This window comes from Equus przewalskii, chromosome 17 (genome assembly GCF_037783145.1).
Source record: "Equus przewalskii isolate Varuska chromosome 17, EquPr2, whole genome shotgun sequence".
NCBI lineage: Eukaryota > Metazoa > Chordata > Mammalia > Perissodactyla > Equidae > Equus > Equus przewalskii.
Window position 1 is genome coordinate 23,737,276 of NC_091847.1, and position 16,910 is coordinate 23,754,185.

Here is a 16,910-nt window from a genome sequence, read left to right on the forward strand (position 1 = left end):
AGTGTAAGAATGAATGTTTACATAATTCAAATGAATTAAACTGTCAACAATGAGATAAGATTAATTCTATATATTTGGTATTTTACAGATGAGACATATATCCAAAGCCTCTCTCTCTCTTTTTTTAAATATTCCAGCCAGAGACTTAAAGACTTGTAAGAAAAGACTGAAGTCTCATTTTAACTTTATTTTTGAGGTCCTTACAGATAAAACCATCTTTCTACAAAACCTTTCAGAATTTAAATAAACAGCCAGGCCTGAGGCTCTGGAGGAAGTTCTCTCATACCAAATTCTTTGAGGGTCCAGCCTCACTTATTTTTCCACTTAGAAAATCTATTCACCCAGTAGCTTTACAAAAGGGTCACTGTAGAAATAATGTTCCAACCAAAGAATTCAGAATCAAAAAGAAACCAGAACTAAATTAATAATAAACAGGCATTGAAACAAAGGAAGGAATCAATGTGCTGCGGACTGTCTTTTTATTCCATTTTTGCTTGTAGTCTGTGTGCGTGTATATGTGTACACGCACACACACGCAACAGTGACTCTGTGAAAACATAGCGCTTTCTAAAGATACCTTGTCTTTTTTGCCTTGTAAGGGAGTTTGGAGGTGAGAGGAAAAAGAGCACATCACCAAGAGGAAAGAAGATGAGTATATATTAATCTAGAAGAGGACTATCCTTTAACACTGTTGCCGTATATTAATCATACTGATGATGAAAACAATGATCATCACTACAGAAATTCTTTTTTGAAAGTGCTTTCACGGAGAATATGCATTGAACTTAAATTCAGGAATTTTCTGAAATGGAGATTATATATACGAAATGTTCCGTTTCCTGGTTTTTCGTGCTCCTTTACTATTAAAAGTCAATTCAAGAGTACTTCTGCCTTTTGAAAACAAGTTGAGTGGAGAGAAACTGCACCATATGCTCTGCTTAGCCAGGCAGTGTAAAGCAAAGTGCCGAGCAATTATATGGTGGATTTGATCAGTTTTGACAGCCAGTCTTGAAACTCCAGCCAGAATCCCCTGCTCTTTCTTCCGCAGCAGGTTTTGGGACTGGATTATATGACTAATTGCATCAAATTTCTACTTTACCTTGGCAATGGCTTCCCAAAGCCTGCATGTGCAAAATGACTTTCCTGATCAGTTTTAACAATTCTATGTGTCATGGTTATTTTACAACTTTCATATCAGAATACATAATAAAAATAATGATGGATAAAAATATTTAAATGCCCTTTGAAACATTCTGGATTATCTTGCACCCAAGTCATCCCAGAATGTTACCTTTCCTCGATTCTTGCAACTTGTATTCACCAAGTAGACTATTTGATTAGGGAATGCTAGTAAAATTTATAATCTGATAAATATAAATTAGTTCAGGAAGTGCTCCTCATGCTTCTCTTGAAACATGTCCAAGAATCATGTATATTATCTGGATCATTTCCTTAGTGTATTACCATAATCATATACAAAATGCATAGCATTCACATTGACAGTATATCCTTTACAGTAATATATTAGTGAAACTGAAGTGCTCAAAGATGAAGGCCGTTAACATTAAATAGCTGCTGATTCTATAATAATCCAAACCTGAAAAACTATGTAGAGAGCCTACAAGGGGAGGTACCACTCACTCTGGATACTCATGAGGCTAAAGCAATCTCTCCAAAACTTCTTAATGTGCAATGATCATTTTAACTTAAAGATGAATGCACATAGAAGAGAGGGACGGAATCTCACTTCTGAGATGAAAGGAAATTAACTGTGGGGTAATGTATCTTTCACAGCATATTATGGGGCAGTGCCAGCAGGCCACAGATGTACACCTCATGAGGAGCCTAAAAAGACATCTGTGAGGTGGGGGAAAAACGCAGATTATATTCAAAGTGTAATTTAGTAATGAAATGTCAACCGTACCACTGATGAATGTTTCAAATATACAAAGAAGAAAAATAAAAATATTTTTGTAAACTTTTTCTCTTTCTGTGCCAGATTAACAATAAGCAAAAAGTTCCAGTTCATATATACTAGTGGATCAACTAAATTGGGTGAGAAAAGGACACAAGAATGAAATAAAGAGAAGAGGGAGAGAGAGAAAGAGAGAAAGAGATGACTGGAACTTACTGCATAATGGAGAATAAGAGCCAGATAATACTAAGTAACAGCTTTATCTATAATTCATTCCTCTCTTGATTTTGAAGCAAAGTTGAATTGAAATATGCTCATGTTAATCCTTATAAGACGTTGTCACAAAAAATTTCTTAGTCATTTCCTATTTTCGTTATAGCTTCTACGTCCACTGCCAGGTAAAGTCGTGAATCACATGAAGACCATTGGCCATGAGGACCTGTGTTTCATTGCCTCATGGCTCATAAGTGATTGTTTGGCTATATTTGCATCGTTACTATGACTCTTGTAATCCAGGTAATATAGGTAAAATCAACCTCAAACACGTCTTTTAATAAATCACTTAGGGAATTCACAAAAAAGCTAGGGTTATCCTTTTAAGAACCTAGTATTATGTAGGTAATTTCTTTAATTGCCACTGTTTCCAGCATTTAAAGTTGGGGGGTAGAGGGGGAGAAAAGAAAGACAAATGGAATCCACGTCAGAGAAAATACTTTTGAAACACCATATTTTATAGGTTGTCAAATATTGGCAGAGGACAAATATATCTCCTTGGAAAACACTTTGAAAATCATTCCTTTCTTATGATCTCACAGTCCATGGTTCTTTCCACCCTACCACATTAAATAAATCACTTTATTTTTTGTCTGTTTGCATGCTAGATTTTTAAAACTAAACAAGGACCATGTTTTTCATCCTTTTATCTATCCTTTGGTCCAAGCACAGTGCCGGGCACATCAAAAGTCATTAATAAATATTTGTGGAGTGAATGAGAGAATGAAAAAGAAGTTCTTTCAATTTCTTTTTCTCTCTTTTTGTCTTTTTGTGAGGAAGATCGGCCCTCAGCAAATGTCCATTGCCAATCTTCCTCTTTTTGCTTGAGGAAGATTGTCACTGAGCTAACTTCTGTGCCAATCTTCTTCTATTTTAAGCCGGATGCTGCCACAGCATGGCTTGACAAGTGGTGCTAGGCCTGCACCCGGGATCTGATCCTATGAACCTCAGGCCCCAAGGCCGAGTGGGCACCCTTAACCACTATGCCACTGGGCCTGCCCTTCAGTTTCTTAATCAGAAATAAAAGTTCTACTTAAAAATGTTACTGATTATATGCATGTTTGACAGACTAGTGATTTTTTCTGTGATATTTCTAACATAATTTCTAATTTATTAACATGTCCTATGGCTGATCAAATTTGGCAAAGTATTCCAAGCAAATAACAGGGTCATGCTGCCCACAGATATGCTGAGAGCCATGGTCATGACCTTCTCTCTTAACTTACATCTCAGAAAGTCAGTCAGTTGGAATATCTAGCCATTTAATAGGAGATTATTTCAAACTTTAAGGAAACAAATTTGGTGTGGAAATAAAAGGAAAATTATGCCTTTCTTGTTCTTTTCTCTTTTCTTTTTGGGATGGATTTTGGGTTTGGCAGTTTATAAGTTGAAGGGGATTAAAGGAGTAGTAACTAAAGCAACTAAAGAAAGTAAAGCATCTAATGAAAGTAGGAAGCAAAGACCACAGAAGAAAGTTTCAAAGTATAAGGAGGTATCAAGGTGAGAAACCAGAGAAAGGGAAGGAAAGAAAGAAAGTAAAGAGATGAGCAAATTATTTTTTCACAGTTCCACGTGTATACTTTTGATATATTTTTATGAGCAATTTATTTTTTATATAATATTCACTCTGAGATACTCCAAATGTTATGTATCAATTTAAAATGAGATTTCATTAATTCACAAAATTACTCACCTTCTTTGGTACAATTGATTTGGGTTTCATCACTGAAGTCTCCACAGTCGTTGTCACCATCACAGGCCCAATGGCCTGGGATACATCTGCCACTGGAACATCTGAACTGATTATCAAAGCAAGAGTGAACACAGCCAACCTCATCACTCCCGTCCCCACAGTCGTCATCTGGAAAGAAGCATCAACATCAAGGTAGTGAAAACCCATCCAGGAAAAAAGTTATTTTTAATGAAATATCTAACATTTCTTTTTAGTATACAGAGTTTTCTTTTGTGATTGAAAAAGGATTGATAAATCCATGATCAACATTTTCCATGAACAGTGGGAGAATTATTTGCATTTTTATATTGCTTCACTTCCCATTTAACATCAACTACTAAACCAAGAGAAAAAAATCCTTGACTCTGGATGTTGAAGCTGCATTTCTTTTTCACTCAGAAATGACTAATCAGAAACTAAAGGTATTTATGCAGAATGAAATAATGATGAAGTGGGAGACGATGGTAATTGTAGGAATTTCATGAAATGATATAGCTGGTAATATAATTATTATGGAAACTATTATTAGATCTACAGTCTCTATGCCTCAGTTTATACCTATATCTTCATTTCAGTCCCTTCCTCCCCATTCCCCAACTTGAGGGCCCACTATGTACCCTTTCCCCACTGGCTATTAACTATGTATTTATACTGGGAAATTGTTGTACACTCTCAATAGCAATGATTTTTGTTTTTTCATTAAAAACTGTTGCAAGAGGGAAGGGAGAGGAATATGAAGTGGAAATAAATTGAAATCGATGGCTGAGAGTGCCTTGATTTATATACAATTCATTTACCTGCAGTTGGCATAATTTAGCATAATGATACAATTGAGTATAAGAAAAAACATTATTTGTACATAAAAAGCAAGGTGACAGACTTGAGACCATCTGGATAATTTCATAGTAATTTATAAACTGCTCCATCCTGAGGTTATAGAGCATTTTTCATAAACATTTTGGGGAACCTGAATTGTCCAGGTCATTTCCTCAATTGTCTCTTTCACTACATATTTGTAGACTTAGACTATGTCCAGCATAGTATCTGAAAACACATCCCTCTCATAGCCCCATGGGACAGATATTGAGCTCCATTATCCTTAACGCTAATCCCCATTGATGTGCCAGCTGCCCTCTTATCACGTGTCTTAACCATTTTGCTTGGCTCTGCAAGCTTCTCTTACAAACTACCTCTGAAGGAGGTGAAGCAGCACAGCCAGCCAGGCCCCCAATCAAATCAGTGCGGTACAGTGAACATTTGGTACTTGCCAGAGTCACAGTGCCATTTACTGCTAATGCATCTTCCACTTTTGCATATAAATTGACTTAGTGGCTCACAAGTTGGGAATTCTGTGAAAGATATAAAAACATCCAAATGGAAGGATGTTATTGACTGTGCTTGACTTAATTTGTATCTCATTTGTTAATATGATCAGAACTCCACCCCTATCCTCCACAAAAGGCACAGAGGAAACATTAGACAAACAAATAGAGTGACAGCAACTTCTTGAGGACCCAGGATACACATACTTTTAATATCTTTTAAATGAGCACTTTCCAGGGATGGAAAGCCAAGGAGAATCATTAGATGAAGGATTGTTTGGGTTCATTATAATGCAGGAAAAATGAATAGATGTCAAGGCCCTGCACCAAGACACTCAACCTCTTCTCAGCAAATAACAGCTGGATGGGGCTCTACACTTCAGGGCTGCTAAATAATGTGCGTGTGATTTAAAAGAGAAAGGCCTTTCCTGAATAGAAAGCCAAAGTAGGAAAGTCAGATCTATCTCTGCCTTGAGGGATGTCAGCATCGCCATGTTGAAAGTAAAAAAACCCAAAAAACCAAAAAACAAACAAAACCAACTCAATAAAATCAGTTTAGTTGCTATCATACAATTACAAAGATTTTGAAAGTGTGAATTCTGAGTTTAAAAACAAAACACCAAAACTCCCTGAAAATCAACAACAGCAAAGAGTTAGATTTTAAAAGAAGTTTTACCTAACTAAATCAAAAGGCCTTCTTTCCTAATCTTTAGATAACTGTAACAACAACAAAATACAACCCAGAATTAACAGAGAAAAAGATTCCCCAGGAGAAAATTTTATTCTTCCTCTTTCATATATGACGAAAGTAATTCACCTAGAGTTTATAGGATTTGCTCAATACCAGACCATTTAGCTCCCAGGACAATATTCCTGGAATCATAAATCCTCACACATAATAGCTCATTTAGTAGAAATTAAAAAATGGAAATATATAGAAGAAAACAAAAATCTCCATCAGTTCATTGACGTAATGACAGAAGAAACTGACATATTGAGATAAATCTGTGTCCCCTGTTCTTTAATACTATTCTTATGACAACTGAAGCCATGATATTTTGTGGTAAATATTTGTTTTTCTCTTTAAGACAACTAACTTAGAATCATAGCCTATATCAGATGGAAGAGAGACCATAAGTACTTTCAAATTGTATTCTGTAGGTTGTCTCAGGGCTACAAAGGTGGCTGAGCAGATTGCACTTTGGCTGCCCAAACTCCTTTAGACAAATCTACTCACCTCTTCTTTATCTATACAATTATTTATCTATCTATAGTTTTAATTTTGGAGTTTTGAGTATTATTTCATTTTGAGAAAAATATACAGATAGTAGCAATATATTTCTTTGCATTAAAAAAAAAGAAAACCACTGATTATATCCAATCATTTTAGCCCTAAGGAAACTGAAGCTCAGAAAAGTCAGGCTTGCCTAAGGTTACATGTACCTCCCTAATGAAAAACACGTTTTTAGAATTCAGTTAATCAAATTCTCTGTCCATCACTCTTTCTATCACACTCTACTGCCCATTTCCTATTTTATTTTTACTTAGCATCATGAATGCACCTAAACTGTTACTTTACTCTACCCATATTGATAGTATCTATTAAGCTTATAGGTTAATTATTTCTCATAAACTGTTTCATTACGTATAGAAGAACGTCCTTATGTTTATTAGAAATTTGTCTCAAAATACTTCCACTATTTTAGTATTTGGTTGGCAAATTTTTGCCCATATCACGTACTATTTCATATTATAATCTTGGAAATTTTAATCATTTAGAATTTTTGATCTTGTCTTTAAGTTCTGTAACACTATCAACTTTTAATTTATTTTTACAGGGCAGAGCATACCAAGATTCACCTAATCCTTTTTTTCACACTTTCTCAGGCCTGTTCTTCATTATTTCTTTCTAAGAGTTAGGACTTTCAAAGTACTCCAGGTCTTGGCTCCATTCAAAATTACGTTACTGAGCATTTTGTTAGTACTTTAACCAATGAAGCACATTAAAGACAGTATCTTCAGGAAATAAGAATTTTAAATGGCATTGCTATAATTCCTATAGAATAGTTTTTATTTTTCTCTTAAAAATTATGACATTTTTAAGTTAAAAGTCTATATTAACATCGTTTTTGGCAAATCACGAGAGGCTAAAATTAGTAGTAAAATGCAAGCAAATTAATTTTACATGATAGTCCCTTAGAAATAATACTACAAAATAACATTTTAAATTAAAATCAGAGGCTAAAATATTCATCTTCACTCTTAAAATGCTGAACAATGAACAATGTCTAGTATGTAGCTGAGCTGAGGAGAGAAAGTCAGCCAGGGTGACCAGCAGTGATACCCAGTAAACAGACCACAAGTGATGGTCATCTTTAGTAGTGATAACTTATCCAAATAACAACATAAATTGATATTATTTCATAAATAACATGTAGGGAAAGTGGTGGCCTCATACCAGATCTGGTTGATAGGGCATTCTTGATTACCTGCCTCTTTACTTCTTAAAAGGCAATTTCTTCATGCAAGTTTACATTTGAATACATCCATCTGAAGTATTGGCATTTGAATGAAAATTATTGTAAAAGTGAACAAGTCTTTGTTAAATTTCATGATTACCAAAGCCATATCTTGAGATACAAATTTTAGAATAAATTTAACTTTTTTGAAATCAAAAAATGTGATCAGAGCCTAAACATGATTCAAAGACAGAAGTAAAAAAGGTGGAATCACTGATATATAGAGATAAAAAACTACATTAAAAGCTATCCATATAGCACCCTTAAAAATATTCTGACATATAAGGGGAAGTACTCAAAAGAAAAGTGAAAATGCCCAAGGCAGAATTTAATCAATACTTCAAAGAGAATTTTCTTTTGTTACCTGACAAAATAATAAAACTTATGTTTACGTTTCAGGAATCAACATGAATCTTGTCAAAAATATGTTTTGTTCCTTAGATAAATAAGTATTTAATGTTTAGAAGCTGTACAGTAGACATGAATAGGGACTTTAAGTGAAATATCAGTGTATGTTATGGTTAAAATGAGTAAACAACAAAATGCAGACTCTAAGATATGATAAGATCTAATTTTTAAAAATAACATTACATGTTTTTGCATCTATAATAGGAAAATTTGCATTTTTAATTCTCTCTTCTAGACTGAGGAGCATATTAACCAACATCACAAGGTTTACTAGGAAAAATTAAATTACCCCAAGTGTTTGGAAACTTCTGATATTTGGTGATACTTCATTGGTTGGGAAATTTTCTACACGATCTTTAAGATTCTTTCTACCTCTTTCTAAGTCTAAACATCAGCCAAAAACACATCTGGAAATTATCCCCCAAAAGGTAAAAACTTTCAAAATAAATAAAATAATCTGAAATTCAGTGTATCTTTACTATCCAAGAAAATGAAAGTTATACCTTCTACTCACAGTGAATACAACATACACACATGCATACAATGTGTATATGTTCTTAAACAATTGCATCTCATTTCTGAATAATTTTTTACATAATAGTTAAATCATTCCTCTTGGCAACCTTGTTGTCTGATTTAGTTTATAGGACCAAAAGGCAAATTATATATACATAAGTTGGGAACTAGAAGGAAGCATAGGACAGATCACTAAAAAGAACAAAGGCATTAATTGAAGTTACTAATATTTCATTTCTGTTCCTTTATCAAAGCAGTGTGACCTCGGGAAATCACACAGCCTCTCTAGTCACAGAGTTTTGGTTTTTTACATGATCTCTCGAGTCATTTAAGTCCTAAAGATCAAAAAGTCAGAAGAAACATCATCTGGAAATGTACAACATCCTGAAAGCATTTAACATAGCAAAAAATAGGATTTATCGCCTGAATAACTCCTGGGATTATCATAGCATTCCAATAAAATATAATGACTGAGTTTCAAAGGAATGGAAGAACAAATAGAAAAATTTAAAAATTATTTTTGGCTTTCTCTGCTTAATAAGGCAGTCAAATGTGCAGTACATTTTAGAAAGACTTCTATCAAAAAATTTAAACACAATATAGAACCTCTGTTTTTTACTAATGTTAGAAAATACTGTATCCATAATTCCTTAGTATCCTGTCACCAGTATCAGATGGTGATAGAGGAATGAGCTCTAATGACAATACACTTTTTCACCTAAAAAATAAAATAAATGCCTCTTAAAATAAATTTTACATTTTCCCTGTTCTTCCACATTGGCATTAATGTAAAAGTTGAAAATAGTATCTGATATTTTAGTTTGTTTCTGGATACTTGTTCTTATATTTATGAATTCTTATATTTGACAAAGACTTAAATGTTACACATAATCTTTTCTTTGTTGACTTTGCATAAATATCCTTTGACTTTGGATCTTCTTTGAGACACAAACTGCAGGATACTTGGAAAAATAGCCTGATTAACTCTGAAAAAGAGAAAAATTATGAACCAAAGTGGCTTACATTTTATCAGGTTACAATTACAGCAAGGAAAAGAAAATCATATTTTATTTCTGTAGTTACCTCAGTCTCATAGAATATTTAATATGGATTAATGGACTGTTAAAAAATTTTCTTTTGTTGCAGGTAGTAGACTCAATTTGTCTATTATATCTTTCACTTAAAATTTATTGTCAGGTTATATGTGTGCTATTATGTAAATGGCAACAGTTTCCTCTCCCTCTCCAGGGTAATCACGGTTGGTATGGTACTCATATTTATCTGGTACACAAAGCTTAGAGGAGTACCCAGTGAGGTACATTTTGGATCCGATTTATGTTTCTTCTCTGTCCCTAACGTAAGAATTTTCCTACTTATTCCTCCTCGTTGGCCTCCAAATAAATATTTCTAAGTAATTTATTATTGAAGTCTCAAAATACAGCTATCGTAAGTTTCTTTGAGAGCATGTAGTTCACATCCTATATATGTGAATTTCACCTGCATGATTAAGTATGTGGAAAACGTATAGAAAGTGTTATCTAAACCTGAAGGAGACAATAATACTTACATTAAGTATTATTATTTATTGAGTACGAGGTGCTAGGCTACTCACATATATACATGATCTACACTCTTCACAACAGCCTTACAATTGTCATTGCTAATCCCAATTGCAGAAGAAAACAGCATAATTTGCCTGAGGATACATTGCATAACCAGCAAGTGTCAGAGTAAAATCTGAATACTAGGCTGACTGACTCCAGAATACGTTATTTTTTCACTATACCACGCTGATCATAACAAGACCCTTAGAAAAATTATAGCATGGGAAAATTTGGGGAAAAATGAAAAATTTAATTCTTCTTTCTATGGTGCATGTCTTCCACCTAAACTCGAATTCTGATTTTAACTACTCTAATATATATAATGAAATACAGTTATGAAAAATAGTGCTTTTTAAAATCATACAGACTATAGGACTATATATTCTGAGAAGATATATAACATTTCTAGACACTGACACTAGTTGTGGCTCCTGAGAATGTGTACTTATATAGGACAGAATTCAGAAGATCCAACAGAGTAAATACACTTTGGAGAAAATCATAAGAGAACAGTGTACCACATATTGTCTTCCTTTTGCTGCTCTTTCATTGTTTTTACATAAAAACCTCATTTTATATATCACATATAATGTCATGTATAAAGACACAGACTTTACAGGCAGGCAAACCTGAGTTCAAATTCTGGCTTTATCACTAATTAATGTGTGGCCATGGGCAGTTCAACATCTCTGACCCGGGGATCCTACTCTGTAAAATAGAGTGGAAAACTACTTCAAAATTTTATTCATTCAAAATATTTTACTGAGAATTTTATACCAGATAAAGTTCTAGGCCGTAAAGATACATCTCCTAGAATGAATGAATGAATGGAATAGTGCTAGGCTCTGGGAATACAACGTTCTGCATTCTCTTTTTCTCATAGTTCTTGCAACCTGGGAGGAAAAACATTTGTAATATAATTAAACAAGTGATTTGAATAAATCTCTGATAAGTGCTATGATTTATGCAGTATAAGGTGTTATTGCAACATGTAACAGAAGCATCCAATCTCGGATATTGTGCCCCAGAGGAAGTGATATACAAGCTGATATGAATGATACATTCAATTAAATCCGATAAACAGGAGGAAAAGAAGTGCTTTTAGAATATTCGAGAAAGTTGTCATTCCTAAAGGCCCAGAAGTCAGAGCATATAAAATGTCTGAGAAAATAAGAATTTCAGAATGGCTGTAACAGGGTATACGATAAAAGTAGTGAAATTTTAGGAGCTACAAATGGGCTTGAGAGACAGATTTTGAAATGATCATTATGAGTATTACAAAGCCTTGGAAGTCAAAAAACGCCAAGAGAGTGTATGTAGAATGAGAATAATAGAAGAGCTAGGAAAAAATATTGAATAGTTCTGGCAATATGGTAGACAAACGAGAAATGCTAAAGTAACAACCAAACATTTGAATATATATATGAATGTGTAAGAAACTAATATAAACTTTCAGTATCCAGAAAAGAAAAGGGTGCTGAAAACTAGAATAGTTAGTGAACTATAATTACTGTGTGCATGTGTGTGTGTGTACTTTTGCCTGCAAATGCAGTAGAAGAATGCTGGATCTGTAATCTAGATGTTTGGGTTTTAATGTCAACATTGGACAGGTGACAATTCTTTAGTTCCACACTAGGCATGAATCCCAGCATAGACCCAAGATCCTCAGAGGCTAAGCCCTCAGCGGAAGGATGGATGAGATAACATCCCTTCCCAGGACAAAGAGATGTCTCAGCCTGGACTATGAGTGAAAAAAATACATAGAGTCTCCCCTGAAAATTTATAAACATGAGACTGTAGCACAAGTCTATTTTCCATAGTTCAGGAAATCTCATGTTAAAAAAATCAAGGTGAAAATTAATTCAGGGCATATAATATTGCAGAGGATTGGTGCTCGGGGAAACTGTGACCCTAAGAAGCCCTCAGAAGATTTCCATAGGGCCAAAAAACTTAGAAGATAAGCTAAAAATTTAAAATTACCAAAAAAATTAAAAAGCAAAAAAGCAAAAGCAAAAAAATCTTGTCAAATTCAGAAGACCTAACAAATGGGAGAATTAGATCCACAAGATCTTTAGATATTTTAAAAAAATATTGGATAGAGACTATAGAATGAAATGTGATAGGCACAGAAAATAGGTAAGTCAAATTTGTTTAAAAGATAAGGCAAAGAATTAAACCATGTAAAAAGATATTCTGAGAAAACAAAGGCAGACTTGAAAAGGAACCAAACAGGATATTTAGAAATGAAAACCAGAGTCTTGGAATTACAAACTGCATGGACTAGTTAAATCACAAATTAGTACATCTGAAGAGAGAATTTCTAAACTGGAAGATAGATCTGAAGAAATCTCCATGTTTGCAGTTCAAAGATTAAAAAGAATGTAGAAGGGATTAAGAATCATGGAGGATAGACTAAAGTAACCAAACATTAAACTAACAGTTCCAAACACATGTAATAGAGAAAAGGAGGATAGGTAGTATTCAAAGAGATACTTTCTTAGAATTTCCCAGAATTTATGAGACATAACTTGAGATTCAGGAACCACAATCTATGTTTAGATAAGTAAAAGTAAATCAACATATAGAAACACTGTAGTGAAACAATAGAATGCCAAGGAGAATAAAACCTAAATTAACCTGTAAACATGTTACAACATTGAATTAGGTGCAAAAAATCTACTTCCCTCTCCCTCAAAAAGAACAGTAGGGGAATCAGAACTTTTTAGAAAGCAATTTACTCCCTCTCTCAAAGAAAATAATGAAAGAATATTTGACGGTTAAGCAAAGAGAGAGGAGCCAGAAATAATGTAGGAGGGAAACCAAGAAATATCTTGTCCTTGAAGACAAGAAGAGAAAGTGTTTCAAGAAGAAAGAGAGCAGGGATGAAGCCTGTTCAGGTGGCATTAGATACAAACGGAAATGCACTATCCAGATTGAAAAGAAAAGAAAGAAATTTCGTTATTGAGCTTAGCAAAGACAGTTTTCATGGAATGATTTGGCCAGAAAACAAGTTTCCATTCTACAGTAGACTGAGTGGAAGATGGATGCATAAATTTTATGCAACTTTTCCAAGACATTTGACTGTGAGGAAAGTAAAAGTTGCTGTAATAACTGATGACAGATATAGGGTCAAAGGAGAGCTAAGTAGTTATGTTGGTGGTAATCATTTTTAAGAGTGTGAAATTTGGAGGCCAATCCAGTGGCATAATGGTTAAGTTTTCTCACTTTGCTTTGGCAGCCCAGGGTTTGCAGGTTTGGATCTCAGGCACAGACCTAGCACCACTTGTCAAGCCATGCTGTGGTGGCATCCCACACACAAAATAGAGTAAGATTGCCACAGTTGTTACCTCAGCAACAATCTAAAGAGGGTGAAAATTGAACATACATAGATACTCATGGGAAAGAACTAGTGAGTGAGAATAAAAATGTAGGAGAGATAAAAGTTACGTTTTCTGTTTTTACACATTTTAGGGCAGTAGAAAAATTTTCAGATTTTTCATATCTAACATTCATATCTAACATTGATATCCCTGGTAATTAAAATAATTAGTACTAAAATAAGTCTACATTCAATTCAAACCTAAGGTTAATAATTAAAGAATGAATTTAGATTTTTCATTTGAAGAAATGATTAAAGTAATAACTAAAGAAAATAAATTTAGTAAATTAGAAGTGCCCAATGAAATGTGGCAGACGAAATAAACAACAATTAATTGATTGATCATTTATATCAAAACCCAAAATATGTAAAAAGTCAGTATCTCAAGTAAATTAATTTTACTATGTAGTTTAAGACTATATTTCAGGAAATTTTAGTCTTTCTGTGTGCTCACATATAATAATACATCCTCCAAGAGAAGAAGAATAAAACAAATTTTATTTTAAAATGTCAACCTTTTAAGATTACAGAAATTTTAAAAACTACATGGTATGTGGCATTTTGTTATAGTTTTATTATTCTAATTCATACTCTAGGATTAGTAATTTTAGCACTGTGTAAGCAAAGGAATAGACTTTTTAGTAGTATGAAAAAGAAGTCAACTTACCTGGGATACTTTTTTTTCTATTTCATTTTTACCATTTAAAAATTTAGCTCATTATTAATAAGAATAATTTTTGTCAAATTGCTTATACATGTTGACTTTTTAGTGCAAACAATATGCTTTGGGAGTCCTTGTTCCTAGCTCTCTGGTTGATTGGTTGATGTCCATTCACAATTCTGGTATCTTGACTATAATTAGACTATCCAGACAAGTGCCTTTTCTTTTATATACAAAGAAAGCAAAGCACTCAGGGTAAAGGAGCAAGTGACACTCCAGATGAGTTATACTTTCTTTGATATCTCCAAAAATAGATGACTTTGATTATTATATTAATACTGGTTCAAGATATAGTTAGGATTATAAATGGTTTCTAAGGCCTCGCTCTTGCTTATTCTTTTTCCCCTCACACATACTAACGATATAAAAGTGACCAGGCAATCAAACTGTCATTGAGCTCCATACTGCCAGACCCTGATTGCAAATGAGAAATCACAGGGTCATTAGGAGTAAAATGTCAAACATAACTAGAACTAGCAAATTTTTCTAAGTGTTTCCTGACATAGAAAACATAAAAACCACTAAATAGACAGAAGGAAGAAAAAGAAGAGTGCACTCAATGTGAAGAGTTCCCATTCCCATGGAAATTACAGGAGTTAAATCCAGGGGTAAAGCAATGGTACTAATCCTAGTCGTGCCCGATGGCTTGCACATGTACACTAGTGTATATTGAGAGTAATCAGCTACTTTGCCCTTATTTGTTAGCTCTCACCACTAAACACAAATATTAGTCAGGCGTCCAAATATTTTATTGCACCCATGACAACACTATGAGGTAGTTTTTATTATTGCCTTTTTTATATTTTGTGAGTAAGAGTGCCCCTAAGCTAACATCTGTTACCAATCTTCCTCTTTTTGCTTGAGGAAGATTGTCCCTGAGCTAACATCCATGCCAGTCTTCCTCTATTTTGTATGTGGAACACCGCCACAGCATGGCTTGATGAGCAGTGTGTAGGTCTGCACCCAGGATCCAAACCCATGAACCCTGGGCCATCAAAGCCGAGCCTGAGAACTTAATCACGATGCTACCAGGCTAGCCCCTTTATTATTCCATTTTATATACAAAAGAAAATATATTTCAGAGAGCTTTGCTTTTATTTTTTAACTTCTCCTTAAACTAGCAAAATACAAATAAGGATACAGAGGATATTAAAAATGAATTAATAAGCTTGATCAATATCACCTGTTCTTCTATCAATCTATCTGTCTATACATCTATTTCTCTATCCATCTATTTGTCAAAATTTACAGTGACCAAATAAAAAATACATATTTTTCTTGTGTTCACAAGGTAATTCCACAAAATAATAATTTCCCAAGCCACAAAGCAAAAATGTAGCTTCCCAAAAAAGAATATTATACAGACTTTTCCTCATGCCTTAATTAAATAAAATTAATATCATATTTATTATAACAGAAGGAAATCACAAATGATTAGTATGTATTCTTCCACATGCAAATATTTTCAAAGAAATATTTACTAGAATATTTATGAAGCTGATCCATAAGCAATATTTTACTGTTTTGTTGATTACATACCATTTGAAATGTCTGTATTAAAAATGAGAAATTTTACTTTCTTTTAGTACTCCACGCTGTCCCTTTCCCATTTTCTCAATATAGTTTATAATTGCTTTTAATAAATCATGAGGTAACCAATTCTTACATTATCCTAACAATATAATATTACTTTCTTTAAAGTTGTATAATTACCTTTCTTTACTTGTACAGCTTTAATTTAAAATTTTTTTACAATATGTTATACTTAAGAGAAAATCAAAAGACAAGTATAATTTTGAGAAATCAAGAAATAGTAGTTAAATATTTTACTAAAAAAATGGTAGTAAACAGAAAACATGGCTAAGAGCTAAAAATGGTTGTCACCATTAGAGTGTGAACTAGATTTTATTATAAGCATTTATATATTACCTGTGTTTTTAAAGCTAAATGTACATATATACCATTGGTGGTAAACACGTAAATACATACTATTTGTATAGTTGTAGAATAATAGTGAAGAAATGGACTAGATCATGCAGATACACTGAACCCAGAATTTCAGTACCATATAAAGACCCAGTACTACCACAAAAGAATTCATATATGTTAAAGCAGAAAATATATATAAATTATTTGTTAAAAAGAATGCAGCAATATTTAGAACATTCACATATAACACATTAAGTAGAAGTGTCGTTTGGCTTCTTGTTTCTTTCATAGCACTTGTCACAATTTTTAATTATTTTGTGTTTGTACTTATTGAGGGCTTTTCCCCTCTCTGAAAGAAGAAACTTTGCATTCTTGCCTTCCCTTGTGACCCCAGCATCTAGAACATAGTAGATAAAAATGCTGGACTTTGTCTAATGTGGACAATATTCAGAGATTTCACAATATTTGAAGAACAGATCAATAAAACACTATACTTGAGGTTCTGGAAAGGAGGTGGCCTCAGAAGGACTCACAGAAGTTACATCCTGACTGCTTCTTGGCAGTGTACCCTGAGGTAGTGCCCCGACTTCAG

At 33.5% G+C, this 16,910-nt stretch overlaps 1 protein-coding gene across 4 annotated transcripts in view; it reads right to left on the reverse strand.

Moving 5' to 3' along the window:
- Positions 1 to 16,910, reverse strand: part of LRP1B (LDL receptor related protein 1B) — a 1,824,802-nt gene that overhangs the window by 682,099 nt on the left and 1,125,793 nt on the right. For 2 of the 4 annotated variants that reach the window (XM_070581263.1, XM_070581261.1), the window contains 2 exons: positions 5,189 to 5,269; positions 3,882 to 4,049 (listed from right to left, as the gene is read on the reverse strand). In XM_070581263.1, the coding sequence (XP_070437364.1) occupies positions 3,882 to 4,049; positions 5,189 to 5,269 (249 nt within the window). The remainder of the gene's footprint in view (positions 1 to 3,881; positions 4,050 to 5,188; positions 5,270 to 16,910) is intronic. The other 2 variants (XM_070581262.1, XM_070581264.1) reach the window with 1 other exon arrangement.